This window comes from Sitophilus oryzae, unplaced genomic scaffold (assembly GCF_002938485.1).
Source record: "Sitophilus oryzae breed Bouriz unplaced genomic scaffold, Soryzae_2.0 scaffold_54_pilon_pilon, whole genome shotgun sequence".
NCBI classification, from domain to species: Eukaryota; Metazoa; Arthropoda; class Insecta; order Coleoptera; family Curculionidae; genus Sitophilus; species Sitophilus oryzae.
Window position 1 is genome coordinate 1,204,335 of NW_022147140.1, and position 18,046 is coordinate 1,222,380.

Below are 18,046 nucleotides of genomic sequence, written 5' to 3' on the forward strand. Positions count from 1 at the left end.
GAGAAATTATTAGTCACGGTCTGCAAGAGACTTTTCTAGTCGCTCAAGATAGAAAGGGATGGAGAAAAACGATCTGCGCAATTGAGACATAATGTCACCATACTCTTTTGAGAGTTAACGGACGAGAAGAGAATAGGGATCTATTTGGATACTCTATGATTTAATTAAACTAATAACTAATAATAATATAAATTGCGAGGAATTGCTGACAAGGATCAAAGCGTAAACATGATCGCAGTCGTGAATTTCTTGGTGTATTTCTATATTATGACTAGGATTTTCTGTCGAGGCGAATAGCTACAGACTAGCGTAATACTAGATTACCTAATTGTTGACGACTACTGATATAGAAATTTTCTTTGACATACAGCATTTTTTTTCTCGTAGTAATTCTGGTTTAAATTCATTTCGTTAAGCCAATATTACTACTGCCGGGAAACCGTCCCATTACACACTGAAAATAATATAATATAATAGGAAAACGTTTTCTAGATAACCTACATCTATTCTTATAGCACTTATCAAAGTACTATATAATATATAGTACTGAACCAAAAAATATCTTTTTCTTGGCTTGTTCGTGTATATCAGTCACATGGACTAATTAATTTTAAGGAAAATATGTAACTATTTTTTTTTCCTAGGCATCGATCACCAGGATCATTAGCCATATACAACTCGTTATTGTTAACAATAATACCAATTACAGGGATCTATCTCAATATTCTCAAGGGATTCAATCTTACAAGGGCAATTCAAAATTTATAAAACTACATTGACATATACATTTCAAATTGAGTGACAAAAGGATAAAAAACTAAACACAAAAAAAATAGACAACAAAAAACAAACAATATAAAAAAAATCAAATATTTTCCGGTCATTTCAGCCTCGTCTCAGTGTTGTTTTAATTGTAAAATGTGAACGGTGTATTTGGATTAGTTTTAATTGTATTTGTAGGTTATGACGACCTTTTTATTATTTGTTATTTATTTAGGTTCTTTCTTGTTAGGTCTGATGATGCTGGTATATGAGCGAAACACGTGTAACAGTTAACATTGTATAAACGTTGAAACCGAGACTTTGAGTCTTTTTTCTACTTTTTTAAATTGAGAAAAATGGATGCCTTCTTTAAAAAACAAACAATAAGAAAAATAGGTAATTATTTATATCACAGTATCACAGTTGGATTTGAGAATCACAGACGAGTATCACAGTTGGTGGTATATATTAATATCTTTCATAAATTTCAAAATAATTTTAATTTTTTCTTCTTCAGTTAAATTATCACGAATTTCACCACGTATATCGGATCTATTTCTTTCTACCGTATATTGAGGACATTGACATATAATGTGAATTACTGTCAACTCAACATCACAGACTATACACATTGAAGGTATTTCTCTGTTAAGCAGATATGCATGAGTCACCGCAGTATGCCCAATACGAAGATGATGCACTCTGGATTCATCCGCTCGTCCTAGTGCAAGACGTAAGGATGGGGATGACGGATCCTGTTTTATTGCGCAAAGCTTTGAAGGTGCACCTGCCCACTCATCCTGCCATTCCCTTTCTGTTCTTTTATGCAGTAGAACTTTAAGATCATATTTACTAATATAATGGAAATCGATGGTATCTCTTCTAGCAGCTTGCCGAGCAGCTTCATCTGCCATTGTGTTGCTAAGTATATTAGTGTGGCTTGGGACCCATACAAACGTGAGTTTGTTTCCCTTTTCGCTGCACTCTCGAATAAGCGTCTGAATTTTTTGTTTCAGAGGATCATGGACAAATATGTCATTAATTTTAGACATCTCTAAAGGGTCAGAAACAATTAAAACTCTAGATTGATTATATTTCTCGATGATATAGGATAAGGCTTTCCAGATCGCAAAATGTTCTGTGAAGCTGAGGCTTCATGTCTCAAAGTCCATTGGAAATCTGACCCGTTGGTAATAATTGCACATCCAGCACCAGTTTGTGATCTGTAACTATTATCTCTACCATTTATACTTATTATAACAAATTAAACTAAAATTCAAGCTTTGTTCTTAACTTGCTTAACAGACATATGAAATTTTGATAATTATGACTTTTTGTCATGGCAACTATAATGTTATAGTGTAAATTGTATTGAAAATATGGGTAAAAATAGAAAAAAATTGGAATGAATCACAAACTATTAAAAATAGGTATATGATATACTTAATAAAAGTTGATGAGTTTTGTGAAATATATCAGAAAAAATGATAATATATAGGGTGTACCATTTAAAAAATTTGAAATTTATTAATTTTTAGCAGTTTTTTTTGGAGTAGTAAATTTTAAGTACTTAAAAAATTCATAAATATATTTTGAACACCCTGTAGCATCTATCTTTATATACATCTTTTTCTATATCTCTATAAAATTATTCTACTAAATTTTAGTTGTCTAACCTCAGAAACAACCGCATTACTGACAATTTTTACCAACTGCAATCTAATATTTGTTTAACAAATTTAAATATTACAAAAACTATTAATTAATTAAATTAAAATTAATTTTACGTATATAACATTATATATAAAAAATTATGGAATTTTACGCAGAATCTAAAAATAAAATTAAAAATAGGATGTTGCATTTAAAAAAAACATATATTATATTCGCCACACTTCTTTGAAGCACCCTGTACACTACTAATAATTAAAATGTGTATCTTAACCGTCCCTATAACTTTTATATTTAACATTTTTTGTAAACCTCGAAACAAATGAGATAATGGACTTTACTCTATCGTTGACTCACCCTGTACTTGGTCAGTTGAAACACTGGAAGAGCGTTTTGCATCTGCTGTCGTCAGATGACATAATTGTTAACATGGTTAGCGAAGCGCGCGCCCAGCGCAAAAGTAAAGTGTTTTGGTGTATTATGGCTCATTAGTGTTTTATTTTACTTCATCAAAAATGGTTTCTTTATATATTATGTTTATTATTTTTTGTTTTATGTTAAAATATAAAAGATCTTCTTATAAATTTCGCAAATAAAACACCATCATGTGAAAAGTTCTCATGTATAGGTAGGTAGGTATAAAAATCAATGATAACTTAGTAGTCGCGATTTTAAGAGCTTTAGGGGTCCGGTGCCAATTCAACAGTAGGGGCACGCCGTTATATGCATATTTTTTTTCGTTCGTAAGGGCCCGGGAAGCTTGAGGACTGTCGCGTCGCGTTGGGCGTCGTTGCCTTACCCCGATTGCACCGACGCCGACGTTAAAATGTGCTGTGACTTAGCTATTTAGGAGTATGAAATATTGCCCAAAAATACATTAAGTGACGTAGTTAAATACTAGGTGATATTTAAAGATTTGTGTAGTAAATGTTTGTATGAAAATTTGTAAATCATTTAGTCCAAAATTATTAAATCTTGAACAAACAAATGTTTAGTACTCAAAGCGTATATTTAATATTCTTTTTTTAATAGAACGAGGGTGGATTATTAGCATATCTGAAAAAGAAACATTTTTTACGGAAAATTTGGTTTCACATATTTGGAGTGAAATTGTCGTTAGATTGTCATGAAAATATCAAAAGTTTTTATATGATTGAGAATGCCATTTTCTATCAAATGCAGTAAAAAAATACTGAGCCTATACCATTTAAAAATCAAAAGTTGATTGAAATTGAAAGAAAGTAATTGAATACGTCGATCAATCCCCATTTCTGTCATACCAAACCTCTTTTTTATCTAAAAAAATTAAAAAAGTATATATATATATATATATATATATATATATATATATATATATATATATATATATATATATATATATATATATATATATATATATATATATATATATATATATATATATATATATATATATATATATATATATATATATATATATATATATATATATATATATATAGTAAAAAATGAAAATCTCTAATATCTAATTGTTGATAGTTTTTTTTTGTCAGTTTCATTGTAACTTAAACACCATGCAGTGTAGGTCTGTTTTGTCCGTCAAATTTTATAACTGAAAGTATATTATTGGTGTAATGAATGTGTATATTGTAAGATACGACTGACTTTTAGTTTTGTAAGTATAATTTTTGTGTATTTTAATTGATCCATTCTTATGTTAGAATTTTTGACTTTGTAGTATATCTCCTGATGAAGTAAATAAAGATTTACGAAATATTGAGACATAAACAAATAAGTTTTTGAGTCACTGACCGCCAACCTGAAAATAATCCAAACAATCCTATATATATATATATATATATATATATATATATATATATATATATATATATATATATATATATATATATATATATATATATATATATATATATATATATATATATATATATATATATATATATATATATATATATATATATATATATATATATATATATATATATATATATATATATATATATATATATATATATATATATATATATATATATATATATATATATATATATATATATATATACTATATATATATATATATATATATATATATATATATATATATATATATATATATATATATATATCTAAACCAGTGCTGTTGTACGATATTCCCTTCAGAATAATTTAAATTTGTCATAATAGCGCAAGGTGTGATACGCATTTTGTACCATTCTACATTAGGACTTTATTGTTTCAGGTCTCAAAGCCCCGCTCACTTATCGCGCTGGGAACAAGTACAGAAGGAAGTGGCAACCAGTGGCACTTATCAGCTCACCGAAACCGAGCTTATTTACGGCGCAAAATTGGCCTGGAGAAATTCGGTCAGGTGTATAGGGCGAATTCAGTGGTCAAAATTACAGGTACGTTAATTTTATAATACCTATATAATAGTCAACTTTTAAATAGAGATTATTGCAAATTTAATTTAAAAATAATAAAATTTTTTTGTTTAATTAATAGTTTATATCAAATATTTAATTAATCTGAATTAACTTGTAATTGCATAATACAAAAACACAACCTGTATAATTTGATTGAATTCGTATAGTTATGTTAAAAAGATATTTGCATTACTATTGCCCCAAACATAATATAAATAAAAGAGATACAACAATGTATTGTTCCTCAAATACAAATGAAATGAAAATCACGCTGTATATTATATTATATTCTAATTATTTCCTTCTAGTATATACGAATATAACTTTATACATAAATGTCACCATAATTTTAAATTTTTGCATATTGATATTTAGAAAGGTAATAAAATTTGTAGATTTTATTTTGGATAGAGCCTATTCCTATATAATTGGTAATTTATATATACTTTTATTACCAATAACGTAAACTTTTATAACAAACCCCATATTTACTGCTATAGAATTATGAAATGTAAAAGGCTGAGTAGTTAATATTTTATCAATTCATAGTTTTTTATAATACCGATTTATTTTATTTTATATCTGCCGATGTTAGCCGCACATCAAAATTTCAATAGGTAATTTTATATTTTTTTAGATTATCAGTAACACAGCTTACTCAGTACTAGCTGCTCATATTCTCATGTTTTGTGTACAATAGGTGCAGGGTATAACAGCATAGGTACAATTTCAACAACCCATAAATTACTAACATTAACTAAGCCACTACTAATGTTTACGCTGACAAAAGAATCTTTTAGCTGAAAATAGCGTTGAAAAAGACGCGAATATACGACAAAACGTAACTTTTTCGAATGCACGATCGTTTATTTATTTTAATTTGAGTGTGTTGAATCCAAAAATAAATTTTTCATTGATATCTAAATAATGTTGTCTTTTATAGAAATTGATTAAATGAATTTTTAATTTAAAATGTATAGCTATTTTAAGCTATATGTTTACAACATTCACTAAAATTATGTAATTTAAATATAAAAATTGCTGAAAATTATACACAAAAAACATGTTTCTTGTTTTAATTTCTTCTCTTCTTTTTAGCGTTCCGTACCTCTAACGGAAATAACGAAACCCTTATAGTATAGGATCACTTTATTGTCTGTCTGCCAAGACCCTTTATCTCGGGGACGCGTGGAGGTATCGAGTTGAAATTATAACAATATATTAAGGTCTACAGTTGAGGGTCTATTTTTCATCTGGTCGGGCCCTAAGGCCCAAGCAAAAATTCGGGCCCTCTTTTCCAATAAAATTCAAGAAATTATGAATATTTTATAACCTTTAACGGGCCCCCCAGACCACCGGGCCCAAGGCCCGGGCCTTATGGGCCTTATGGTAAAATAGGCTCTGCTACAGTTCCTTGAAGCTGCGTAAAAATCTAACTTCTAAGTTAACGTAAAAATAAGATACGGCCGTATATGCCGCAAAAAAATATACAGAGTCGTCCGAATTGTATTCTTCGAAAACATATTCTCCAACATGTCATATAGATTAAAATAAATAAAAAAGTTTGTATAAATGTATGTTTTTAGTAATTGATGTCTGGTCCTTAACATTTTAATATAAACAAATTTATTTTCGATCTCAACATGATTGCTACTTGTAGAGGGCGCCACCTATATACATATGTGTTTTAACTGTTTTGAATAGTAATCACTTTTCGTCCTTACCTGTTAACTAATGGCTGAAAAAATATACATTTCCGTCATTTTCCACGAAAAAAATCTCTCTTAGAAAAAATCGCTATGAACAACCATTCTCAAGATATTTAGAATGGAAAGTACCAATACATGTCATTATTGACAAAAAATTAAACATATTGAGTAGATAGTTATTTGTAGCAAAATGAAAAAAAAAATGATTTGACTGAAATTATGAATTTGGAAACTTTTTTATATTTATTTCGATAAAATTAAAATAAAACAGTTTCTGTTGAACTTTTAACACAAAAATATTTCAAATTTATTATTTCAGTCTAATAACTATTTAGTTAGCATGTTTAATTTGTGTCAATTATGACAGGTATTAATAATTTCGATTCCAAATATCTGGAGAACGATTACTCGTAGCGATTTTGACCAAGAAACTTTTTTTACGTAAAAAACCTCGTATATTTTTTTATTCTATAGTTTTATACAGGTACGGACGAAAACTTATTACTCTTCAAGACAGTGGAAAAAAATATGTAGGTGGTGCCCTCTACAAGTAGGAGTCATATTGATCAAAATCAAATTTCTCTCAATAATTTCTCATGTCAAAAAATTCCCACACACCAATTCTCATTCAAATATGGATGATGTATCTCCGAAACATTTTAGGACATACATTTATAAGAACTTTTTTATTTATTTTTATCTGCAGAATATGCTGCCGAAGTCTCCCGAATACATTTTTTCGAAATACAGGGATCACCCTGTATACAAAAAATGCTTGAGGTTGACATTGAAGAACCTTCATAATGAGTTGACAAAGTTTTTCGTGTGTTTTTATTATTCCATATCTTAAATTATAAAATAACGATTTTTTGCTTGAGTGGTTTTGGCATGAATTTTGCAGAACAATTCAATCATGAGAACAGTTACTCCTAATGTCGACATGACGTTTAAGCATTGATAACTGGCACTGCTCTCCTATGTTCCAATATTGAATACATCAAATTAAATATAGCACCTTAAACAATTATTTAAAGCATTTTGCAGAAAAATTTAATGCAGTCATATTGATTGAAAAATGTTAAATGATACAGGCTGTTTAAAAAGACATGTACCATTGTCGAATTCGGCCTGCTTGATGAGATAAACGCAATTTTATTAATCACAATTAATACAATTAAAATAAAAATAAAATTAATAAACTATATATTTTACCAGTTTATTATTAACTATTATTACTATTAGTCTAACCTACAGCAATTTCAAATAAAAAAATAATGGTATTTATTACAAAAAATCTAATTTTAAAAAGTCTTAACAACCTGTAACTCCAAAACTATGCATTTCCATACCCATGTTTATACGAACTTGTTTTCATATTTTTTAATGAGGAATCAACGAGTACTTATTTAAAACTTGTTGTTATTAGACTTGGATCAAGGCAAATCAGTAAAGTAGCGTTTATCTCATCAAGGAGGCCAAAATCGACAAAATATTAAGAGACAACTTTTAATCGGCATTAAACTTCTTACACTATTTCGCTAACAAGAGAAAAGTCAGTGGCGTACATACTGTTATTAGAAAAATATTCCGGCGATAAACAATATGCACGTCCCTGGTGAATATGTCGACACCCCTTATTTAAAGTGTGCCGTATTTATAGTAACTTCTACACTCAATATTTCATTTGAAACGCTAGAAGTACTTGGAAGAAAATAATGATAAATCGAAAAAATATTAAGACTTTAGCACCATGTAGCTACGAAACAAAGCAGAATCGGACCTATGTTGATATGAAAAGAAGCTAATTTTTACGTAAGGAATCTCCCCACGAGAGATGGCACAGGTTTTTTGAAACACCCTGTATAAAAATGTTCAATTGGCAACAAATTTTATAGTTTTTTTACTATTCTAGCATTGAAAAATGACGCGTTAATAAAAATGTCATAATCTCATTACAATTTATTAAATTTTATTGTTGTAACACACGCGGTTTATCGGTAATATATTTTAATAAGACCTGTGCCAAAAAAACCGCCCCTAGCTCTCCACAGGTGGAACAAAGCTAAAATACTTGAAAAGGATTCCATAACATATTTTTTACATGTTTTGCATTTTCATCATTCATACGTTTTTCATACTCTTTGTTTTAAGAGAAATAATACAAAGAATTTTGTTGGCACCTAACAGTATAATAGATATTACAATTTATGGTACATAAAGTATGTGGGATTGTTTTATTCTAAAAAAATATGTCACTAACATGTACAGAAGATAAAAAGAATTAGAAACAATACAGGAACTTCAAAGAGTATTTTATTGATCTACATTCTAATAAAATAAACAATATTTAAATTAAAATAATTTTGAAATATTTATTATAAATTGAATTGGCTCGCAGTAGTATAGGCTTGGTGCATTTTAGTTGATTTCATAAAATTCCGACCGCAGCGCTGTATACGACAGAAATCAGAAATTTTTGCTATGTATTTCACGCCATCCCGATTACATTCCAGGGTGTTTGGAATAATAAATTTTATCGTTTAGCTGAAATCAGTTATTATAAAAAAATCTTTAAAAAGCTACTGTGGACCACGGAAAACACAAATTTTTCTGCGGAAATGCGTAATTTCCAAATTTCGCACTTTAGAATAACTGAAATCTGCTATAAAAAAATTACATTTTGCGTTTTAATTTTAATATTTTTCTGAACATATAAACACAAAAATTTTCCTGCGGAAATAAGCTGTTTTCATTTTCTAAGGAAATTTATTAGACTTTAGAATAGCTGAAATCAGCTATATAAAAAATAAATATATTTTTTCCTTTTAGAAGCATTCACGAATTGAGAAAAATAAAAATTTTCCTGCGGAAAAAAACTGTATCCATTTTCTGAGGAAATTTAATAGACTGTAGAATAGCTGAAATCAGTTATATAAAAATAAATATTTTTTGTCTTTTAGAAGTGTTTACAAACTCAGGAAAATAAAAAAATTTCATTTTCCATTTTTGTAAGCATAATAAATTATCTTTTTATCGCTTTTGAACCAAAAAATATCATTTAAAAATGTCTAAATTGATAACGAATCTAATAATAAATCTAATAATATTTTTACAAAATCACAGTTATTGATTAAAATATAAAAACCACAGCTCAACACCCTCCACAAAGAAAAGCTAACCAAAGCAACCCAAATTCTAACCAATCTAATAATATTTTTACAAAATCACAGTTAATTATTAAAATATAAAAAAACTGCATGATTCAATGATTTTTTGTTTTGAATCAGCCCTATTTACGTAAAGCTTTAATAAAAAAAAACAAGAATAAGTGCAACATTCCGCGATACTTATAGGTTTACAAGAACCTATATTATCTATTCTACAAGAATTGTTATTCCTCCGAAAGATGTTTTACCCCACCCAGCACCCCTATTCGCTCCAGGGTCCCGTAAGCTTCTAAACTGAAAAATGTATGAAAAACAAAGTGCACAAAATGACATTGACACATTTCCGTAGGAATTTTTTTCTATTTCTTTACTCCTAATGGCTCGTATAAAACAAATATAAGTTCATTTTTCATGTAACTGATTTCGGCTATTTTAAAGTCAAAGCATTTTTTTATGTAAAATAAAAATAAAAAATTTCCGAAGACACTTTTTTGTGTTTTTATGTTTAGAAAAATGTCTAAAACACACCCGGAAGACTAGTTTTGATGTAACAGATTTCGGCTATACTAAAGTCCGAAAAATGAAAATGACGCATTTCCGCAGGAAAATTTTTGTATATTTGTAGAAGTACGCCTTCTAGAACGCATATATAAAGTCATTTTTTATATAACAGATTTCAGCTAAACGAAAGTTGAGCCATAAATGATAATACAAGTTACTAAAAGGAAGATATCAATAAAACTATTAAGGGGCTTCTAGAATCCTTGAAAACGGATGTTATCTAACAACGATTAAAAAGAATAGAACAGCGAATCAAAATATCACGATAATATGCAATTTGCTTCAAGTAAAAAGAAGTCTATTAAATCCCAGTTCATACAGGATATTACTTTCCAAATTGGCGCTTGCATGTAAAGCAACATTTACAAAGATCACTCGTTTAATTCCGAGTACCTATTTCTTACTTTTTGCATTTCTCTTTTACCCTTAAAAGGAATTTTAAAAAATGTATATTTGAAAATTAATTTAAACACTTCCCGAAGCATGTGCATCTAAAATTTCGGTAAACTCATTCAGAATTTATGTTAAATAAAACAAAAATCGGATTTATTTATTAATTTGACTTTAAGTACATAAAACATTCGATAAACATATTTTAAGTTTTAAAAAAATGGATTATTTACGCACTAACTAAACAACCGCTGACGGTATTGTAGTGTATATGTTACGATTAAAGTCCGATGACCGGTTAATGTCAACATTAACAGGTTAATGTTTGGGTTTGGTTATGTTTTTGGTTGTTTTGTTGTGTATTATTCTCGAGATTAACCGGGTATCTCGACATAACCGGACATCGGACCTTAACCGTAACATATACCAAAAAATACGGTTATACGTCGGCATGATATTTCTAAATGTCGTCCAACGGCGTCATATTGTATTTTGAACCTCAAATGACACCTAAGTCACAACCTAATATCTTTGCATTTCCATTTTTTGACTAGAATTGAGCTGTCGTTGTAATTTGATAATTGTAAAATTTGAAAACATTCAATTTTAAAATCAAAATATTCAAGCCACCAGATGTGCATTAATCAAACAGAGAAAAACGAAAAAAAGAAAAAACAAACAAAAGAGTGAAACCAAAGCAATCAAAGAGGTAGCTAGAGCTGTAGCTAGATTTAGCTTAATATCTAACTTTAATGTCCACCGACCGCCAAATCATTACTGTTTTGAGTCTCTCCATTCTGAGGAACTAATTTCGAAATGATAACATAATCTTTATTTTTGCATTTCGATGAGGTGATAACAAAGTTAATGTTTATTTCTTGCTTATTTTGCACCAAACATGTCAAAAATGTTTATTTTTGTTTGCAATGTATGCACAGTGTAGTTTTGTTTTTACAAATGTACTCAATCGCGGAATGTACGTTGATAAAAACAATAACACATAAAATTTGGTAAAATAATTTCGGCGGCATTTCTAGTTTTTAAAGAAGTATACGGCGGCATTCTCTATGTATCTAGCCGTACTTGAAAAATATACCTCGTTTTTCGGCGGTATTCATGTCATATAAAACCATCTAATATCACTCTTTTGTAAGTCAATTGTCTATGCTGCCGGCATAATGCGGTAATTTAGCCTGTTCGTTTTTTTAAATATTTTTGATAACATTTTTGGATAAAATTTATTTTTAAATTTTGAAAATAAGCTTCCATTTCTTGTGTATAATGTAAAAATTAATCTTACATTTTCTCTAAATTGTGACAGCAAGTGGTCCTAGAAACATTACATTACGTCTTTAGCAAATGACTCTTCTCGTTTTTTTTATTTTATGTCAATTTTATAGGCAGAACCATAGAGCTAAAAATTTAAAGGCAGAACATTCTTCGCTCAACAAGCAAATCGGAGAACCACGGAACAATGGAGACGTGCCCAGCTCAATTTAAAATTTAAGGTTTAATTTCAATCAAATCTTAAAATTAATAGTCAACCCTTGCGATAGTCCAAAGCGTATAGCACGGGCACTGGTACAAAGCAACTCTTTTTTATTTCCGTCCTTTCTCATTAGGGGGGATTGTAATCCTCTTCGGATTCGTACCCACTGATCTTTTTGTTACTTTTACCTGTGTGTGGGTTGACTAGATAACCTCAATTGAATTATCCAGTCAATGTATAGACTATGTAACATATGTAATATATATTTAGAAAATAATGAAATGATAAATACATTTCCATCTTCAACTATACTAACTTTTGATGTGTCCTTTTTTTGGTAATCCTTTTTATTTTCTGTGATTAAAGAAAACATAAGTACTTAATCTAATAATTATTCCTGGCGTACAAATCAATATCTTCTTCTTCTTAAGGTGCCGACTTCTTGCGAAGGTTGGCGACCATCATGACTAATTTTATTTTGTTGACTGCTGCCCTGAACAGGTCGTTTGATGTACAGTTGAACCATTCTCGGCAAGTTGAACCATTCTCTTCTCGAAGCCACGATATCCGTCTTCTTCCTATGCTTCTCTTCCCTCTTATTTTACCCTGAATAATTAGTGGTAGAAGCTTGTATCTTGTGCCTCTCATTACGTGGCCCATATATTGGAGTTTTCTGATTTTCACCTCTTGAGAAAATTCTAGATCTTTTGAGACTCTTCGTAAGACTTCTTCATTGGTAATTCTGTCAACGTATGATATCCGGAGTACCCTTCTGTAAAGCCACATCGAGAGTGGTAGCTTCTATACCATAGAGCATTATTGTAAATATGTAGCATCTTAGCATTCGTATTTTACAGAGGCAACAAAAGAATTGCTTCATTTTAATAAAGGTGTTACGTGCTATTTCAATTCTCGTTTTTAATTCTGATGAGTAATCATTGTTGTCGTTGATCAGGGTTCCTAGATATTTATATTTATAGACTCGCTCTATTATCTGATGGTTTACGATCAGTTGAGTATTTTGATTTGGTGTTTTGGTAAATATCATGAATTTTGTTTTATTAAGGTTCATATTCAAGCCATAATGGATACTTGTTTCATACACTTTTTGGGCCATTCGTTGCAGGTCCTTTATACTTTCTGCTAGCAGTACGGTATCATATCTTTATTTCCTATTTTAAGAATTGTGTCTTTAATTTTCTCTCCATTCGATGTTTATGTCTCCTTTATCTCTACTGTGTGATGTTTGCAACTCTTCTGTAAGTCGTTTTTTCAACCCTTGATCTAGTTTCACTGTTTCTTAATCTTGTGACGTCCATTTTGATACCCTTCTTGGACTGTTTGATACGTTTTAAAGTTAGTGTGAATGTTGCAACTACAGGGTTATGATCCGATGCCATGTCTGCCCCTGGGTATGTCTTGGCTGAGAGTATGCTATTTCTATATCGTTTATTAATCATGACATAGTCGATCTGTTTTCTTAATATTTTATCTTTTGGGTCCTGTGGTGATCTCCACGTGTATAATCTTCTTGGTGGTAGTTTGAATAAGGTGTTTGTCACTACTATATCTTTCTCTTTGACAAATTCAACCAGCCTCTCTCCTCTCTCGTTACGCTGTCCTAGTCCGTGCTCTCCAATGACATCCACAACTCCTCCTCTACCGATTTTGGCATTGAAATCTCCCATTACAATTGTCACTTCGTGTATTTTAATGTTCTTCCATAATTGTTCCATTTGTCCTTAAAATTCATCAATTTCTCTGTATTCACTTTGTGCATTTGGGGCGTACACTTGAATGATATTTGTTCGTATCTTTGATGTTTCTAACTGTATCATCATTACTCTCTCTGAGAGGGGTACAAAACCTGTAACGGATTTATTTGTTTCTTTGTCTACCAAAATTCCAACACCGTTTGGATGCTTTTGTTGATCGTCACTACCAGAGTGGTAAAATGTTCTTCCATTAGTTTTATGCATTTACCACTACCGGGCCATCGGACTTCACTAATTCCAAAGATATTAACTTTCAGTCTATTCATTTCTATTGTTAAGTTGCACAGTTTGCCAGCCTGGCCAAGGCTTTTAACATTCCACGTTCCAATTTTCAATTTCCTCCCGGGGAATCTTCGCACCCTTTGTCCATTGAGGGACTGCCGGGGACTAAGGGCCATTGTTTTAAGTGTATCTGTCATGATGATTATACTAGGGAAATATAATGAGATGGTTTCCCCTTGCCTTCCTCATCGCTGTTCAAACGCCTTTCTGTGGTTACCACTCTGCCGTTTGATGTCTGGTTCCCAACCGATGGAGTTTTGCTTCACTCCTCAGTTGGGGTCAGTTCTGAACAGCCACCTGCCGCTGCTCAGAACAACTAGCTCTAACTACTAACAAATCAATATAATCAAAGAGAATTTTGTGAGTGGAAAGATGAGAATTATACAGGATTTCGTTAATGATAGGTTCCTTATTGTAGTTTCAAATATTTTTAGTTTCAAAAAACTTGCCCTTTATACCAGAACTATTATACTATATAAAACCAATCAATACTACTCGTATCAAAAAGGGGGGTCGACAATTCTATCTACTCGCCGTTATGACATATATCCATTTGATGTGGCCAACAATAGCGAAATCATAAATTTGAAATGTTTTGTGTCAAAAGTTCAACGAAAGCTGTTTGATCATAATTTCTTCCAGAAAAAATTATGATTAATTAAAAAAAATGTACCGAAATTTATCATTTTAGTCAAATAAAATAATTATCTTCAACATGTTTAATTATTTTCAACACGATAATTTTCATCCCAAATATTTAGAGACCAGGTTGCCTTGTAACATGACATTAGCCGCCATATTGCGCGTCATCTTATGTTACTCAACAGTTTTCGGCTGGTTTAGTTCAGTGGATATACTATATTTTTATTAGTTTTAGTGTACTTTGGTTTCGTTTGGTTTGGTTAGGTTAGTTAGGACTTTTCGTCTCTACCTGCTATTTACTTGTCATGAGTTAAATAACAGCCAAATTCATTTTAAAAATATTTATTGATTAAAATTACAACTTTTAAAATGACATCTGCCTGAACAATAACTAATAAGAGAAATACAAGTTGTCTAAGCTACTAGAAAAAATGTCTAAGCTAATAAATTGTCTGAGCCGCAGCGGTGATGCGTGCTGCGGGTTATATAGGCGAAATATGATGATCCAGCACTTCTGTGGTAGCATCACGACATAACTCCTCCCGCCGAAGACTATTCAGTCAACTATACCATCTGGAGGGGTAGTTGAATGGTTGGGGTCTTTTCTGTCCTTTCTTTCTTCATGCAGCAAGTACATCTAATTATTTGAATAGAAGGTAGCCGCACCAAATAAATAATATTGGATATATTATTAAAGTCCACATGCTGGATACTTCTGTTGAATGAAGTCGAAAGTATCCATGGATTTCTTTTGTCTAGTTGATTGATGATCGATTGGCAAAAAGTGTACTTCGATTTGTTGACACTTTCTTGCTGTAGATTTTGGCATGTTCGACAAACTGACAATACAAGGGATGTCTTCTGGAATTTCTGTAAGCTCATTGGTTTAGCATAAACAAATTGTTTCAGAGATTTCTTGACAGGGCTCGTTAGAAAAGGTGAAGTGCAATTTATTTTTTTTTTGATTGAAGATATTTCTATTTTTGAATGATAACCTTAAAATGACCCTTATGTTCTATTGTAATAAAATATAAGGTTGTACTATTGGTACATCTGTAATAAATAAGTAATAAGCATTGTAAATAAAATAAATCATCTAATTTTTATAATCTTTTCAGACAGTAAAATATTTTCTAACGATATTCTTTTTAATAAACTCATAGTAAAAATAAAGTTATAGATTGTTTAAAATTTTGTAAATTAATTATTTACTAATCAAAACTATATGTTTTTCTAAGCGGTCTTTTAATATTACTTAGGTGTACTTTATTGCGAGACTCTGTTGTTGCGGTTTTACGTTTCGTGTTCAGAGATACGATTTGAGTTGGTCTTAGCAAATTTTCTTGCGTTCTTTTGTCGGATATGTTTCTTGACTCGAACTTCTTGACCTACCTCAAATAAATCTGGGTTGTCACGGTCTTTACTATTTATTTTCCAAATAACTTTTTCTTTTTGCTTAATTAAATTTTCATTGATTTGTGAATGCAGCAATTTCGATTTTTCCTTACGTTCATTTACAGAATAGTTTAAAAGTAATTGATCAATTTTAATATCGAATGAATCATTAGAAGTTATATGGCCGTTTATAATATCGATTGGTTTTAATTTTGTAGAAAAATGGAAAGTATGATTGGACGCTAAAATAGCATAAACCATTTTTTGTTTAATAGGTGTTTTTAAAAAGCCTTTCGTGTTTCATAATTTTATATGTTCGGACAAAGTTGAATGTAGACGTTCGATAACCCCGTTAGATTGTGGGTGATTTGGAAAACAAAAGTGTATTTTAATTTTATGCAACTGTAATAATTCAGTAACAACAGTATTCTTAAACTCTGTACCATCATCAACGACAATTTGTTTTGGTACGCCATGATGTGAGAAAAAGGATAATAAATTATCGACAATTTCTGTACTCAAAGCTGATTGTATTGCGTACGCTTGTGCGTATTTTGAGAAACTATCTATTATCGTTAAGAATTTTCCTTGTTCGAGAGTATAAGTGTCTAAGTATAATATTTCGAATGGTTGTGTAGGTGTAGGTGTTATTTTCATTATCATTTTTACAGGGTGTTGCTCGTATTTTGTCTTTTGGCATATTTCGGGGGTTTCTTCATCGAAATTATTAAAATTTAAATTTTCAATAGAAAGGCGATCAAATTTTTCGGCTTCGATTGGTTCGCAAAAATTTAAAGGAATAGAATCGTCGGTATTATTCAGAATTGTTGTAACAACTTTTTCATTTCGAGCTATAGTTAAAGACTCCGGTATCTCGCAATTATGCAGTTTTTGAGAAGGTGCTATGGTCTCACCGTTTTTTATAGTTGTTTTAATTTCAATGACCTGCTCCGCACGTGGCGATACAGTAATACAGTTCAACCTTGTTTCAGTGCGATGATACTGTAATTTTATCTTCGCGTGTGGTGTTAACAAGAATCCGTTTTCAACATCTAAGTTAGCTCGTAAAAGTTTCAAATTATCAAGTCCTAGAAGTCCATCAAACACGTTATGAAATTTGAATAAATAGAATTTTAATTTTTGTTTTTTAGATAAGTTCAATATTCTTGAAATAGAAATATTTGCACTATATTGATGTGCCGATGTTTGAAAAACCGTTGACACTATAAATGGATCTTTAATAATATTTTGTGAATAAAATTTTTCTGCAATATGTGGATTTAAAAATGATTGAGTTGAACCTGAATCGATAAGTATTTTTAAATTTTGTTCTGGAAAAATTACAAAGGGTAACTCACTAGGGCTAAACATATTAAAGGAAATAATTTCTGGTGTTAAGTATTTTTGGTTGTCGAGGAAATTTTCATTTTCTTGTTCTTGTGAAAAATCGTTTAAATATTCTGCATAACAAAAATCAGTTTCATACTCGTTTTCGAAGTTATCACTCTGAATTTCAGATTGAGATTTTTGTTCATTTTCCATTTTGATATTATGTAGTTCCTCAAAGGTAAATTGAGGCGGACGGAAATTATTACAATTAGGATTGTTATTCGGCCTAAAGCTATTAGATGTTTGGTTTGTTGAAATGCTCATAGGCGTGGGTCGTGAATTATTAAAATTAGGATTGTTATTCGGCCTAAATCTATTAGATGTTTGGTTTGTTGAAATGCTCATAGGCGTGGGACTAGGTTGTGGCAAATTTGGATTCGGTCTAGAAAAA

General features: G+C 30.4%; 1 protein-coding gene across 1 annotated transcript in view; it reads left to right on the forward strand.

Moving 5' to 3' along the window:
* LOC115886990 (nitric oxide synthase-like) overlaps positions 1-18,046 on the forward strand; it is a gene marked incomplete at its 3' end in the record, with an annotated part of 232,626 nt that overhangs the window by 156,838 nt on the left and 57,742 nt on the right. The window contains exon 3 of the mRNA XM_030906318.1: positions 4,673-4,835. Coding sequence (XP_030762178.1) covers positions 4,673-4,835 — 163 coding nt within the window. The remainder of the gene's footprint in view (positions 1-4,672; positions 4,836-18,046) is intronic.